Genomic DNA, 14,560 nt, shown 5'->3' on the forward strand with positions numbered 1-14,560 from the left:
TGGTTGTTTCCATTGCAGTTTTATGAAATACTTGTATTTTGATGCGGCTGAAAAACCACCTTATCTAACCGCAAAAACATTTTATCAAAAAATGTGAGTTGTTTGTGCAATTTTATGGTTTATGGAAACACAGTTGTGTTTATCAAATATCCAACTCAAACGTAACTTCACCACGGTTCTAAAACTAGACATTTGGAGGGAATGAGAGGAACTCTTCAACCAAATGTGATTTTAGTGTAGAGTGGGTGGGATCATTGCCAATCCCTCTCCAATCTGGAGTCAGGGGTTTGTGCAAAACACTAACATCCATTCGTTCGTTCAACCTCTATTTACCGGTAACATGGTAAGCTATTAAAGACATGTTCTTATTTACAACAACAACCTGGGAAGAAAAGGAAATATTGAGAACAAACAACAATATTATACAGTTTTTAGGCATAAATCTAGCTAGACACATGGGGCCGAATGCAAAGACTCAGATGATTGAAATAATCACATGATTATTTGTGAAAATGTTCAAAACAATTATCCATCATGAAATCTTAAAAACAAGGAGTTGAAATAATTTCGCAATGGAATGAAACTTTTAGTAATATCTGACATTATCTGGATGGGTAATATTTACCCATCCAGATAATGAGTAAAATTTACCCATTATCTGGGTAATGGATAACATTTTCCATTAATGGGTAATGTTAGGGGTGGGTGGATAATGTTTACCCATCCAAATAATGCCACATATTGACTTCCTGCTTGTACTAACTGTGACCTCTCCTCCTCCCTGTCATCCATATTTTGTTGCTGTTTTTCTTTTTTTTTTTTTTGTTCCTTTTCTTCACCTTGTTTGCTTGCTTTCCTCATCTAACTCAAGGAACTTGAGTTGCAGTACTCTACTCCCACCACAGGGGGGGGCCAGATGAAAGAGGAAGTGCAGCAAAAGAGCACTAATCTGTATGAAAATATGCCATTACCTCAACTTGGGACGTGCTATCCCCCCAAAGCTTCCTCTGCTTCCGCTTCCTCCTCCTCCTCTTCTGCTGCTCCCTACAAATCTCCTGTTTCTAAAATCTCCTCTCGATTCCTCACTGCTGAGCATAAACCTTTGGACTCCACTCAGGTGACTAAGACTGCTGCTTAACTAATAAACTCATCATACAAACTCTTCTGCATTTATTCCTTTTTTAATCCTCACTAACTTACTCCTCTCCAATGACTTAATTCTTGCATCCCTTCCATTATATTTTCTGTTTCCCTCAGATCAACTCGTATAATTTGCTTTTCACATTGTTTGCTAATTTAAACTATGTTTTATGGTTGTATGATTATCCTTTCCTTTAATATTTTTACATTGCCAGCCTTCTTCTGCAACCATATAAGGCACCGCACAGGCTATTATGGAGCTCTACCTCTTACTCATCACCCTTTGATGTATGTGCTGTGTAGTGCCGCCAGCTACTGTAACAGTGACCATAGACCACAAAGTGTTGCTCTGTTGAATAATGAAGGCTGTCAAGGTGGACAAAGGTTTTTATTTCAGAAGGATTCACCTATTTTACCACATTTACAATATACTCTTATTCAAAATGTGAACCAAATATTAATTACAATAATAACTAAAATCATGAAAAATCATAATTCATGGAATAACCAATGATGCTAAATATTTGGTTAATATGGGTTACATGAAAGATCTCAGTCAGCCAGTCAGATGACAAACCAGTACAGTGTTCCAGTTTCCTCGGCTGTGAGACACTGGTGTTCTAGTTTTATTGTCCACTTATGTACAGTTCTGGTTAATGTTAACTCCAATTAGTAGCAATTTACAGCAACAATGTTCTTAATAAAATGCTGCGATCATTTCATTTTTACAACAGTGCACACATTGTACTGAGGTGGCGGATGCTGTGAAACACAGCATGAAGGTAAAAAAACAGGGAGAATCTGCTCTGTGTTGTGAGTTTATGGAAGATGAAGCCTTGGAAGAAGTTTTTATTAAATTTTTTTTCTCAGTATTAGAGACATGTAAATCAACATATATAATTAATTTTAGAAATGTTTTTAAATGAACGTTTAAAGGTTTTATTAACCTTTTCATAAGTATAAAGTATCTACTGTGAGACTTTTTAAATTATTGAACTGTTGCACTTGTGGCTTTCTTTAGATCCTGTGGTCCAAAATTTTAGGTAGCTGAGTTATATTGCACTTTTAAATTCACACGCTGCACAAGTCAAGCAAGCGGTGTGGCTTTTGATATGTCGGTTGGTGCATTACTCTCCAAAAATGAGCTCTCCATATAGAGTTTATGAATACTGGTACAGGCAAAACTGCTCTATAAAAGCCCTTTCCAAATTGTCCAGTTTGAGTACAAAGAGATGGAAATTAGATGGAAATTGTAAGGTCCCCCTTTGAAGAACCACTTTTGCTCAAAGTGCTCTCTGTCTATGAGAGGATCTGCAGTTTGGAACTCACTTCCTGTTGATTTAAAGTCTGTAACCAGTTTTAGTACGTTCAAAAAACAAACAAAACTCTGGTTATGTCAAAAAGAGAACTGTACCCATTTTTAATGTTTTATGTTTCACTGTTTGTTTGTAGATGTTGTCAACATTATGTTGTGTTATTTTAAATGATTATCACTTCAATTTTTTTAGAGGTACTTTTTAAAAGCTCACTTAGAGACAAGTGCTGCACATTAGCTGTTGCTGTTGCACTATGATGCAAACATGGGACTGCTGTTTTCCTCAGTCTGTCTATGTCTGTGTGTCTGTCCCTATCAAATAAACTTAATAATAATAATTAAAAAAACATGAGAGGTACACAACCAGGCGTCGCAACCAGGCGTCACAACAGCGCTGAAGGCCAACATGTAGAGGAGGTGATGGTGCATTTGTATAGGAGAGAAACGTTATGATAATTCTAAGGGCCCCTGACCAGCAGGGGGCCCTCCACAATTTCTTTCTTTATTCATAGAAATAAAAAAAAAATTAAAAAAAATTGTGGCCTAGTCAATTACAAAATTAATCATATTGTAATTTCAAAGATTGTTTTAACCAGTAAAAATTTTACGTTCCCACTCCCAGACTAAAAAACACTCATCCATATTTGCCCTGAACCCTCCTGGATCTGCATGAAATGGTTTATTCCAGTTTGGAGCTCTTGACAGTGACGGTGTTCAGCAGCAGTCAACAGGAAACAAGAACGACTGTGGCAGTTACTATGCTGCTAAGAAAAATAATAAAGTCAGATATTCAATAAAATAGAGAAACAGAGAGAGGGAAAAAAACAGGAGTGTTAATTTATAATCCAGTTTTTTTCCAAGAGAGGTGGGTAGACTGTGTGAGATTAACAACCATTTAGCATAGTTAGCTCAGCTACAGATTGTTTGCCTCCATTTCACTAGCATCTAATGAATTAAGGAAAAAAATACCAAGATATTCATATATTTAACTTGTCCCTGTATCTTTAATCACATAACAGATGAGTCAGTCAGCAGCAGCTCTAACCCACGTTCCTCCTGACCCATCCTCTCCTGAGTGAAATTAAAGAAGCAGTATGTAATTTTTATAAAATATATACGTATATATTCGTTAAAACTGTCATTATGTTGTGACAGTATGGTATGAGAGATGGGAAAAATCTATTTCCTCTGCTTTCTCAAAGTTCTAGAAACAACCAGTCAGTGGCAGGAGAGTTTTAGTGCTGTCAATCACAATCTCAAGTGGCTGCTCATCCTACCTCCCAATTAACCTGTACTATGCTGCAGCTAGCACAGCCTGCTGTAAATGCTTGGTCTAGCTCACTGGATGGCATAGCTACCAGTGATGGCAGATAAATGATTTTCCTGTAATGATAAGTTTCTCTATCATTAGTACATTTAGCAGTGAGTGAATGACGTTGATTGACAGACCCTCCTCCTGGTTCTGATTGGTTGTTTTGGGCTGAACGTTGCATTACTTTAACTAGTAATAGTAGTTGAGCAGGTGGAGGAGGTTGATTGTTTTCACAGATTATTTGTCTCATAACAAAGTTATAAACTGCGGTTTGAATAAAATGCAACTACATAGCATTTTTTGAGAAGTCTGGATTGTTTTATGTATATTTTGCATGTTGCCTATGATTGTTGCTCGTGGGGAGAGATTTCAATAAACTAAAACTAAATTAAACTAAATTAAATCAACCTACTTGCATGCTGTATGCACACTGTTGGATGTAAAATTCCTGAGCAGTAACTATTGTACTAGTTACCAGTATTGGACCAAAGAAAGCAAGGTCAGCCTTTAAAATTGTGACACTTTTGATGGGTCAGATAGACTCAAGATATTGTAATAGCAGCTGCATGGGGGGGGGCCAATTAAACTTTTTGTATCACCTTTCTTGTAGGCGTCAGTTGGAACCAGGACCACCACGCCGTAGGGGAGATTGTAGCCATTTATTATAACCCTAGGGTTATATTACTTCCCCCCTAGCCACTGCGCCGTGGGTGGCTTTCAGTAACGTTGCGTCTTGTTGGTAACCTTTTCTGGCCTTGAGCTTGAGGTCTGCTCGGAACTTTCAGTTGTGGATCTTGTACTTATTGTTGGTGAACACTATCAGTCCATCACCCTCGATTTCCCACGGCTCCCCAATGAACCAATGTACACTGAGTCTGGCCTCCTGTGGTAGTAGGGCCAGTTCTTGGGTCATCTTCCGGGTGCTTGATTTCTGAGTCTTCTTTCTGAGTCCCCCGGTTCCCCTTTCTTTTTTGTCCGAGTCATTTCTTTCGTTGTCTGAGCTGCTCTCAACCAGGTATTGTAGGGGAGCCGGCGGTTTCCTCTCTGTGCTGTGGGCTGTCAGGTGGAACTCAGACTGCCGGGCCCGCCGAACAGACCAATTCGCAGCAGCTTCCTTCAGCTGCTGCCCCAGGATTATGTCATGGAATGCTCCTTCATCTTCCTCCGCAAATGTTCTCGGGGAGCCCTCTCGGTCTTGAGCCCGACCTTGTTGCTCCCATCCTTCGTCGCTGTCCACGGTTATGTCTACAATATCCATGTCTGACGGTTTCCGTTGCCTTTGGGGTGTTTCTGACCTACTGGGGCACCGGGTCAGGGGCTCATTCGTCTCCGAGTCCTCGTGGTCCGTACTTGGCTCCGGTGCCCGTTGTTGCTCTTTATTCCTTTTGTAGGCAGCGAGCCGCTCTAACGCTTCAGCGCATTTCTGGTAATGATGGGTCCTTTTGGCTTGTGGGTCCACCAGGATCCCATCAATCCCGGCCGCCGTGGTTCCTGTCTTTACTATGCTCTGATACTTTGATTGGCAACATTCCTGGCAGTGCCCCTGTGTGGCGCACACACCCTGGCGTGTCATCAATAAAGCTAGCTTTACTCACGCGCTATGTTTTCTCGACACAGATCGCACTCACCAAACAAATAAATGGCAAAATAATAGTATCTTGCCTATCATCCTGTCACCAATTATTTTTCTTTAAAGTAGCCAAGATGTTCCTACACAAAATATTTACAGTAAATGGAATGAATGCTTCTATGATGCAAATGCAACAATGCCAGTCACCTGCATCTTTATTAGCCTAATATGTGAACAAAACTGGGTGGAATCTATCCTAGTGCCATGTACCAATCCGATCCAGCTTTACATCGTCCATTCATCCATATTCTTACACCCATGTCTATAGTGGGATTGGGAGGGGTGCTGGTGCCTATCTCCAGCGATCGTTTCAGGCGAGAGGTGATGAGCACCCTGACAGGTCACCAGTCTGTCACAGGGCAATACAGAGACAGACAGAAGAAACAACCACACACACACACACCCCCACACACACACACACTCACTAAGGAGAATTTAGAAAAAACAATTAACCAAGCTGGGTTCAATTCCCGGGCCGGGACCTTCTTGCTGCAAGGCAACAGTGCTACCAATTGTGCCACTGTGGAGTCCTCCAGCTTTATTCAAGCAAAAATATATTATCATATTAGCCATGTAATAAAAGACTAATAAAATAAGCAAAAGCTAATATTAACATCTCAACATGTCAAAAGCCATGCCAAAGAAAGTAGTTTTAAGAAGGGATTTAAAATGATACAATGGTGTAGCCTGTCTGATGCACCGGTGCAATCAGTAAAAAAAAAACTGTCCCTCAACATGATGCTAACACCACTATGCTTGACACATGATATGTCAATTATAATTACAGGTGATTTCGATTCGTTGAGTTCAGTATTAATCTTTGACTCTACTTTATTGCACTGTTCATACTCGATGTCTTACAAAATTCCCAAAGAGGGTTTTGTGTTTCAATATTAGAATTGCCATTTAAAAATCTTCCCTTGTCCTTTTCCTGTTTTCTACAGTTCAAGGGAAAGAAGGGAGCCAATATCAATGGAGTGGCTTCCAAACAGAAGGCTGAGCCAAAGAGCCAGGCCAAGAAGAATGGAGTCAGTGGGATGGCATCTGTGAAACGCAACAACTCCAGTAAGTGTTGTCTCTGAATTCTCCTGCAGAGCATAAGGTTCTCATATTTTTTGTGTGACTGGCTCCGTTGATCAGTCCCTCCAGTTTTTGGTGGAAATGTATGCAAAATCAAAAGTATCCCTATTTTGCACTAATGTACAGCAGAGAATTAGGGACACTAAAAACAGAAGAAAAAAAGGATTCTGATGTTAATCTCAGAATTTTTATTCTTTCTCCATCTATGTCAAAATCAGAATAAATAAGTCAAGTATTTTGTTGGCCTATGAAATAGTGATATTACTGTTTCTTCCTCGTCAAAGGATTTGTAAACTTGGACTTTATCTACACTGAAAGAATGTCCAAAATTTATTTGATAGAATTGAATCTTAGGACTAGATTTCTTTATTTAAATTCTGCTTACAGAATTTAAATAATTCTAATTCTGAGAAAAATGTCAGAATTCCTTTTGTTCCAGTGGCTCTAATCCTCTTCCATGTTAATGCATAATTGTGAGTTTATTTTCCACAAAAATTTTTAAAAATATTGACTGTAAGTGACTAACTCCCACATGAAGGTAGCTGTATTTATTACTTTTATTACTCTGCTGCTTCAGCCTTACTTAATGTCAAGTTATCGATATAGCCAGTAAGAAAAATTTAGCTATTTAAGTCCTTTAAAGAATACAAATGTTTGTGTGTGTTCAATCTACTGTACCTGCTTGTTATGTTTCTATCACCTTTTTTGAAGAGGTTTAAGGACAAAAAAATGTTCCAAAGTTCCTTGCAAATATTTCTAACGTAGCAACACAAAATCAATCATATCTATCACAAAAATCATAAGAAAATCATCTTGAAATTCTGGATGGACTGACTGATAATTCTAGCAGAGCAATTTGTAAAACTCACAAAAAGTTATCCCAGCATGTGTGATGGACTCAAGGAAGACTTGAGTCTGGGATAGAAACTGAAAGATGGGAAGGTGGTTTCAGAGGTTTTTGTGTTCGATGTGTGATTGAGAGCATTTGTAACCTCCTGTAACTCTGCAGAATGTGCTCAAAGTAACTCTTCAATTTCCCCTCCAAATGATTTGAGAATACCAGCCTTCTTTTCAAACTCAGCTCTCTGGTTGCCATCATTCAGGTTTGCAGGGATGTAGGGCTTAGCTTTACTAATTAAGGAAGACTGATTCCTGCGGCTGGGTTGCCGTGTGACTGACATCATGCAGCCTTCTCACTCTCTCCTTTATTAGATGCTTTAACAGCCAGTCTTTGTTGTGCAGATGCAGAGCAGTGCAAGTACGGCAAGAACCGTGTCGAGGCAGATGCCAAACGGCTGCAGGCCAAAGAGGAGGAGCTGATGAAAAAGAAACAGGAGATCAGGAACCATCTAAACCAATTGAAGAAGGAGAGGAGAGACCTGCGCACTGCTGTGGAGGGGGCAGCAGGTAGGAAATCAGCCAAGAAGAAGGCTCATTTTAGCAGGATTTTCCAAAACTAGCAATTGTTTTCTCCGGAAACGCCAGGCAAACGTTCACAGGCATCTCTGCTGGAGCGCTTGAAGAAGGTGGAAGATGAGTGCAAGCTGAAGGAGGAAGAGAGAGTGAACCTGGAGCTGGAGGCAACAGAGGTCAAGGAGAGTCTGAAGAAAGCTCTGAGTGGAGGAGTGACCCTGGGCCTCACCATTGAACCCAAAGCTGCCTCCTCAGACCTGCAGGTTGGAACTCCACCTTGTTTTGTCACTGATAGTTGGCCGAGGTGGCAGCCTAATTTTCTGTTTTTCTCCCCTTAACAGTCTCCAGCCATGCTGCGGAGAACACAGGAGTCTTCTCACTTCTCCAGCTGCGACACCAGCGACACAGAGTCCTGCACACTGCCAGTCAACAGCGCATCGTTACTGCGCCGGCAGCAGAGTAGCCAGAAGCCATCAACGGTCAGAGGACATGTGCTGAGGAAGGCCAAGGTCAGAGTTCACTCTGCTGACAGATGTCACTGCTCATCTTACTGTACCTCCATCTGAGGAAGTAGAATGGAATAAGTAACATAAAGTAACCTGAAGTACTTAAAATTCTCCTCTTTACAGACCTGTCCATGACACCAGAAATGTTATTTGTAAGATTGGCCCAAAAGAAATAATTAACCAGGCTAATTGCATCATGTTGTTATTTATTTCTGCTTTCACTTATATGTAATATGCGCACATACACACCCACACACACGCATACACGCACGCACACACACATATAGATTCAGACTATATAGACATATTGTCCACATCGACATAAAATAGAACAGACATGATACACAACAACAACACAAAAACCTATAAAAGTCTTTTATATCAGTGTTTCCACAAAGACGACTGGTGTTGTAGTGACATTACAAAAAAACTGTTCTTGGAGCTGCACAAACAACACAGATTTGTGTATCAAATTTCTCAAGAGTGCCTGGAAAGTCCTGACATGCGTTACAAAATGTCTCACTTTTCACTACTGAACCTGGGTTTCTGAAGCAGAATTCTCATGGTCATAAGTAACTTTCAACTTCTGCATGCTACTGCTATTTTAAATTTCCACCACTAAGGGGCTGTATACAGGGAAGGACAGTAAGCTTTGATTAAACTTACTTTTATCTTGTCTGTGCACATATGTTTTTTGGTTCTTCACAGATACTAGACTGAAACTCAAACACATACAAAACAATGCTTCCAAGTTGTTATAGAGTGTGCTTTTGTTTCACAGGAATGGGAGCAGAAGAGTGGCTCATAAATCTCTGAAGTCTTCACATCGACCCTGCTTCCTCTCCTTTCTGCTGCAGACATTGTGTATATATTTATTTAAGACTGCTCATACAGACAGAGTGTGTGCCCAGTAAGACACAGGGATTTCATTATCACCAGCTAAAACAAGAGACAATGTTTTATATGCCATACATATCACTACACATAGCTTTGTAGCATGATTAGTGTGCCAAGTGATCCCATCAAAAGCAGCCACATTTCTTACTAAAAAATTCTGATGCAGTTTTAAAGAAACAAAACTAAGTATTTATTTGTATATTTTAAAGGAAATACTGACTTTCCCATTTTTTATTTATGCTGAATATTTCTAAGGGTTTTTTGTTGTTTTTTTTTTTTTTTTTTAGAATTTGTGACTCTTGACAAGCAAATCTTTTGTTGCATTTGAGCTGTGTCAATCTTCTGATTGACCCATCTCCAAGAATGCAAAAAAAAAATAATCACAACAGAACACAAGATGACAATGAAACTTCCTTACAGAGAATAAAAAAAGAAACAGAATTGCTTCTTGCTGTTACAACACTAAAGATTGGAAGACCTTTGACTGGAGGTACTTTACCATTAGTTTTACAAAACAGAAGGGGCAGAAAATGTGGTAAAACGCATAATAGAATTTTGGGTTCACTTACTTTTCAAGTAAATTGAAATCTGCCTCAATTTTGAGTAAACTTGAAAAAGATAGCATGTCTAGAAAAGGCTGACGTGGTGCGCAATGCCTGGAAAGATAGTTTCATAAGCACTTATCACAGCATCCAACAGTAGCTGCATTTCCATTATCCATCAAATTACGCAAATTGAAATTACAAAAATAAATATGCTTAATAGAAGCATGCCGATTTTGAAAAAGCTCATGTTTTTCAATAGTGTTTGCTTTACGGTAAGGTGGTTTTTTTGGCCATATTGAAATAGTTGTATCTTGCAGAACTGCAATGGAAAACTTTTGTTGCATCATATGAGTCAATATATTAACAGTCTTATGTTGCCACTGGCAAAAAATGACAAAAGTAGTAGGAGGATGATAGTCTATTTGTTTTTTTTCGGACAATATTCAGCTGGCTTCACCAGAGCTCTCACAGCATCACACAGTCCATAAACACTTGTGTGTCATTCAAATGTGTTGAATCCATAACCCGTCTGTGAAATTGCCAAGCACAATTTCCCAAAACTGCTGCAGAAGCAGCTGTTCCCAGATGTAAGGGGTTTGTCGCTCCGATGACTGAATGGGAAGCCAAGGTCTACTCTAATGGTTGATAGACGTGTGCTAGCACCATGTCTGAAATTTGAATATATTTTATGTTGTTGTATACATCTGTCACTGCCATTATTTTTTTAATGATTTATTTTGTGAAGAAGCTTATTCACTTGTGATTTTAATTTCATTTCCTGTTTAATGGGAACATTGCATGTGAGAAATTATTAGCAGAATATGGACAAAGATTTGGTACATTTGTAATGGAAACACAAATAGTTAATGTGATGCTAAAAGACATGCATGCGTGTTTGAAAACAATATAAAAATTTGCAAGTTTGAAGTTTTAGCTATAAACATTGCTGCAAGCTTGCATTGCTAGCAATAAGAAGTAGAGAAAAACAAGAGGCCAACTGGAGGTAATTACCGCCACTACTTCTCTACTCACTTTTTCAAAGAGTCCTTGAACTGTTCTCCCACACGTTACATATAACTGGTATGTTTTTATGCAAAGATCAATGTCTTTAGCTACTTAACTATGTCTATTTGGGTTACTTCTAATTTGTCTAATTCAAATTAGACAAATACAAGTACCCCTTGGTAGTCAACAACTATCACTGATCAGCTGTACTGATTGTACAGCTTATCTAGAACTATTGTTGTAAATGTAACATTAGCAGCATGCAACATAATTCAGTAGGGCTCACATCCATGTGGTCAGATGCTAAAATGACATGGACTCTCCGGTAACTGCCTGTAATGGCACCACTAATGCTCTTTGGTAGCTATTCTTCATGGACCAGCCTTTTACAAACTGATGACTTCCTAATATATGTTTAATGGGAAACATTCCTTCTCAGTTTTTTACTGTTTGCTTTGACCAAACTTGGCTTTTTGATGAGATTGTATTCTAGGGAGACTGGGCTACATGGAGTGGTCAAAATGTTCATTCTTTGTGTTATTTATCAAAAACATTGAAAATAACTCCTTTACCTGAAATAGCCCAGAGATATGGTAAAACCACAATGGTCAGGTGGATCCAGGTGGAAAAGCAGTCGGTAAATCCATGTTTAATGCTGAGTAGAACAGAGTCTGAAGTGAAACCAGAACAAAACAGCTTCAGGAGAAACTTTCACATAATTAATTTTTTTCAGCTTTTATTCACATGGATACTAAGCCTTGTAACAGAGGAATTCTGCTTCCTTGATGTTACAGCATGTGTTGATGGATGGCAGCCATGTTGCATGTGTCGGAGCAGAAAGAATCAAGCAGAGCTGCTTTCAGATGTGAAAAGTGGTCAGATTTCCCCCTGTTCATCATGTGTCCAGATTTCTATGAGCCACATCCCAAAGCAATAGCACACAGAGTCAAACACAGACTGATTTCCATCCTCACTCTCTTGCATTCATAATGGCCCATGTCAGACTGAAATGGTGAATTTGCTGGTACTGACTTTACTGCCTCTTAGGTGCTGTAGTGAAACTTCAATTGCTGCATCCACACAGTTCAGCTCTTCAAAAATACACAAGAAAATTGTGTTTTTCCAAATACCTGGTTCCTTCAAAATATGTGTTTTGCATAACAAATGGTTTGTTATAAAGATATTGATAAGCGAGTCATCAAAGGTCTGGCATGCACCCTGAAATACTCTACTCAAACAGAAATGGTCTCAGTGGTTTGCAAATCCAAATCCAAAGGTTGCAGCCCCCATTGGTAACCATAGAAAAGGAGGCAGTTTCTGATTTTTCATTTTTATTTTATTTTGCACTTTAATGTATTTATTAAAATATGATAGTAACATAAAAATATTTTTGCAGCACAAAGATTGCACAAAATACATCATTTGTGCAAGAATTGGACAACATGAAGAGACCTGGTTTGACCTTTGACCCTGATACATAAAAGGTTTTTAGATGTCATTAAAATTATAGCAGCATAAGTATCTCTAACATAAAGACAGCAGCATATAGGGACTTTAATCTTTAACTAGTAGGTGGGGTTCTCCAGTGGGAGCCAATGGAAATCTGTGGGGGAGGGTGGATGTAGGAGGTAGATTGGAAGTGTGGGGGATAAGCTGATGGAGTTTAGATTTATCCATCAGTGTGTTTTTTGCAGCACCTTATGCATTTTCTTTTGTTTTATATCTCAGACAGTCTCCAACTCGGTGACACATGCTTGTACATAAGAGAGTAAACAGCCCCTGACCATCACATGTGACTTTGTGTTTTATTCTTTATAACCACACCACCACCATACATCAACCACAGCATGACACTGCATGATAAGAACTGGTTGTAAAGTAATCATGTTGCCCTAAATACACTTATTTAGAGTAGAGTGAGAGGCTAGTGTCGGAGAATATTCATACCCTCTGAACTTTCCAATCATAAACTTTAATTTTGAAAGGATTAGGGACAGGACCGAAGTTAGAATCACAAAGTACTGCTATGAAAGCTAAGGTCAGAATACCACAGATGCAATAGAACCATCTGCCTTCTGCCACAGGAATCCATCTCCTATTTAAAGAGACCTCCTGATTCCCATTAGTAAGTGGATTAATGCAAGTTGACTTTACCTGCCTGATCCTGCAGGAGAAAAGCACTCATCTCAGCGGATATGAAACCAAAGTATTTTTAAATTAAATGAAGTTGGATATTTTTGCATAATTTTATAATGCAGAGGTTTCTGATCAAATCCAAAAGTAATGTGATAAACACGCATTAATTTTGTGTACTTGTATGCACTTAAAAATTGAATGGGTCAGTGGCAACCCCAACACCATAGGAAGATTAATCAATTCTCTTTGTCATTTACTCTGACATACATGAGACAGGACGCCATGTGTATTCAAAACAAGCATTTCATTTTTATTCATCTCTATCTGGCCACAATAATACAACATCTCCGTCACAGTACCACCGGCGACACCATGTTATGTTAAGTTATTTCTCAATATATATCACACTGTTTTTGTTCATTTTCTTTTAGTGAAACTGTCCTACTTGGCACTGCCGGAGGGCCAGATACATCTGGAGTAAAGCAGGTGCAAAGCTACCGTCTGGAAACCAGATTTTAATCAGCCACGTCAAACATAACTTAAATACAACATTCCTCCAGAAAGTTTGTTTTCCTCCTCACTTGCACAGTTCACATCTCTGTTATTGAAGCTGGTTACTGTCAGATGTAATTCTGGGTTCTGAGATTACAGTTAGCATTCGAAAAAAAAAACATCAATCAGATTTATCATATAGTTTTATTCAGCAGCCCTTCCGTAGTAAGAGATATGCTGTAACAATGTTTCTTCTTTTTCTTCTCGAAATTTATTATCGGTTGGCAAAAATGTTAGGTGAGCATTACCGCCACCAACCGATAAGAAGTGTGGACCACTTGACACAAAACTATATCCTATTACAACGTACATTGTTTCAAAAGATCAAATATAGCCTGATATCATTGGCATTTTATTTTTATTATTCCACAATGCTCTTTTTTTTTTTACGTTGTTAAAAAAAAACATACATTCAATACTGCGTCTTGAAAATGCTTTGATTGAGAAAAAGTCCAACCGGGGTATTCATGTCTATGTGAAAAGACAGGAAGAAACGTGGAAGTGGGGCTTAACTGGAAGGACCTGAAGCAGCACAGCAGCAGGGGGAAAACAGGTTTATACTGATGGTTAAAAGTTTAAATTAAGAACTGAAAGAGAGGAAGGTGAAGAAAAAGAAATAAGATAATTTTGGACTCATGGAAGTCTGCGTCAAGGAGATGTTCAAGATGCAGTTGGGAAAACTCGTAGATTGGTGAAAGAACTTTGGACAAAGACTACGGCAGGTAGACACAGCTGTGTTGTGAATGGAGCAGAGTGGGAAAATAGTTTAGATAATGAGAGTGATGGGAGCAGTGAAACATCAAGTAGTGAAAGGATGAGTCCAAAAAGAGACAATTCATCAGTGAAGGCAGGTGTAGGAAAGAGGGGAAGAGTGGTGAAAAACTGGGATGAGTCTGGAAGAAGAAATGGAGGGAGAAATAAAGGAGTTCAAAGTAATTGTTAGAGTTAACGAGGAGAAGGGATTAGAAACGATCAGCCCGGTTAAATTATCCACGATTCTGAAGAATCAAGTGGGGGACATTACTAATG

The 14,560-nt window shown here is 38.9% G+C and overlaps 1 protein-coding gene across 2 annotated transcripts in view; it reads left to right on the plus strand.

The window, feature by feature from the left end:
• The window catches only part of afap1 (actin filament associated protein 1), a 53,413-nt gene extending 43,683 nt beyond the window's left edge, over nucleotides 1–9,730 (plus strand). For both annotated transcript variants that reach the window (XM_044097701.1, XM_044097702.1), the window contains exons 13-17: nucleotides 6,342–6,462; nucleotides 7,720–7,884; nucleotides 7,963–8,153; nucleotides 8,232–8,399; nucleotides 9,178–9,730. In XM_044097701.1, the coding sequence (XP_043953636.1) occupies nucleotides 6,342–6,462; nucleotides 7,720–7,884; nucleotides 7,963–8,153; nucleotides 8,232–8,399; nucleotides 9,178–9,204 (672 nt within the window). In that variant the 3' untranslated portion in view covers nucleotides 9,205–9,730. The remainder of the gene's footprint in view (nucleotides 1–6,341; nucleotides 6,463–7,719; nucleotides 7,885–7,962; nucleotides 8,154–8,231; nucleotides 8,400–9,177) is intronic.
• Nucleotides 9,731–14,560: the final 4,830 nt, after the last annotated feature.

This window comes from Gambusia affinis, linkage group LG18 (genome assembly GCF_019740435.1).
Source record: "Gambusia affinis linkage group LG18, SWU_Gaff_1.0, whole genome shotgun sequence".
In the NCBI taxonomy this organism is placed as follows: domain Eukaryota; kingdom Metazoa; phylum Chordata; class Actinopteri; order Cyprinodontiformes; family Poeciliidae; genus Gambusia; species Gambusia affinis.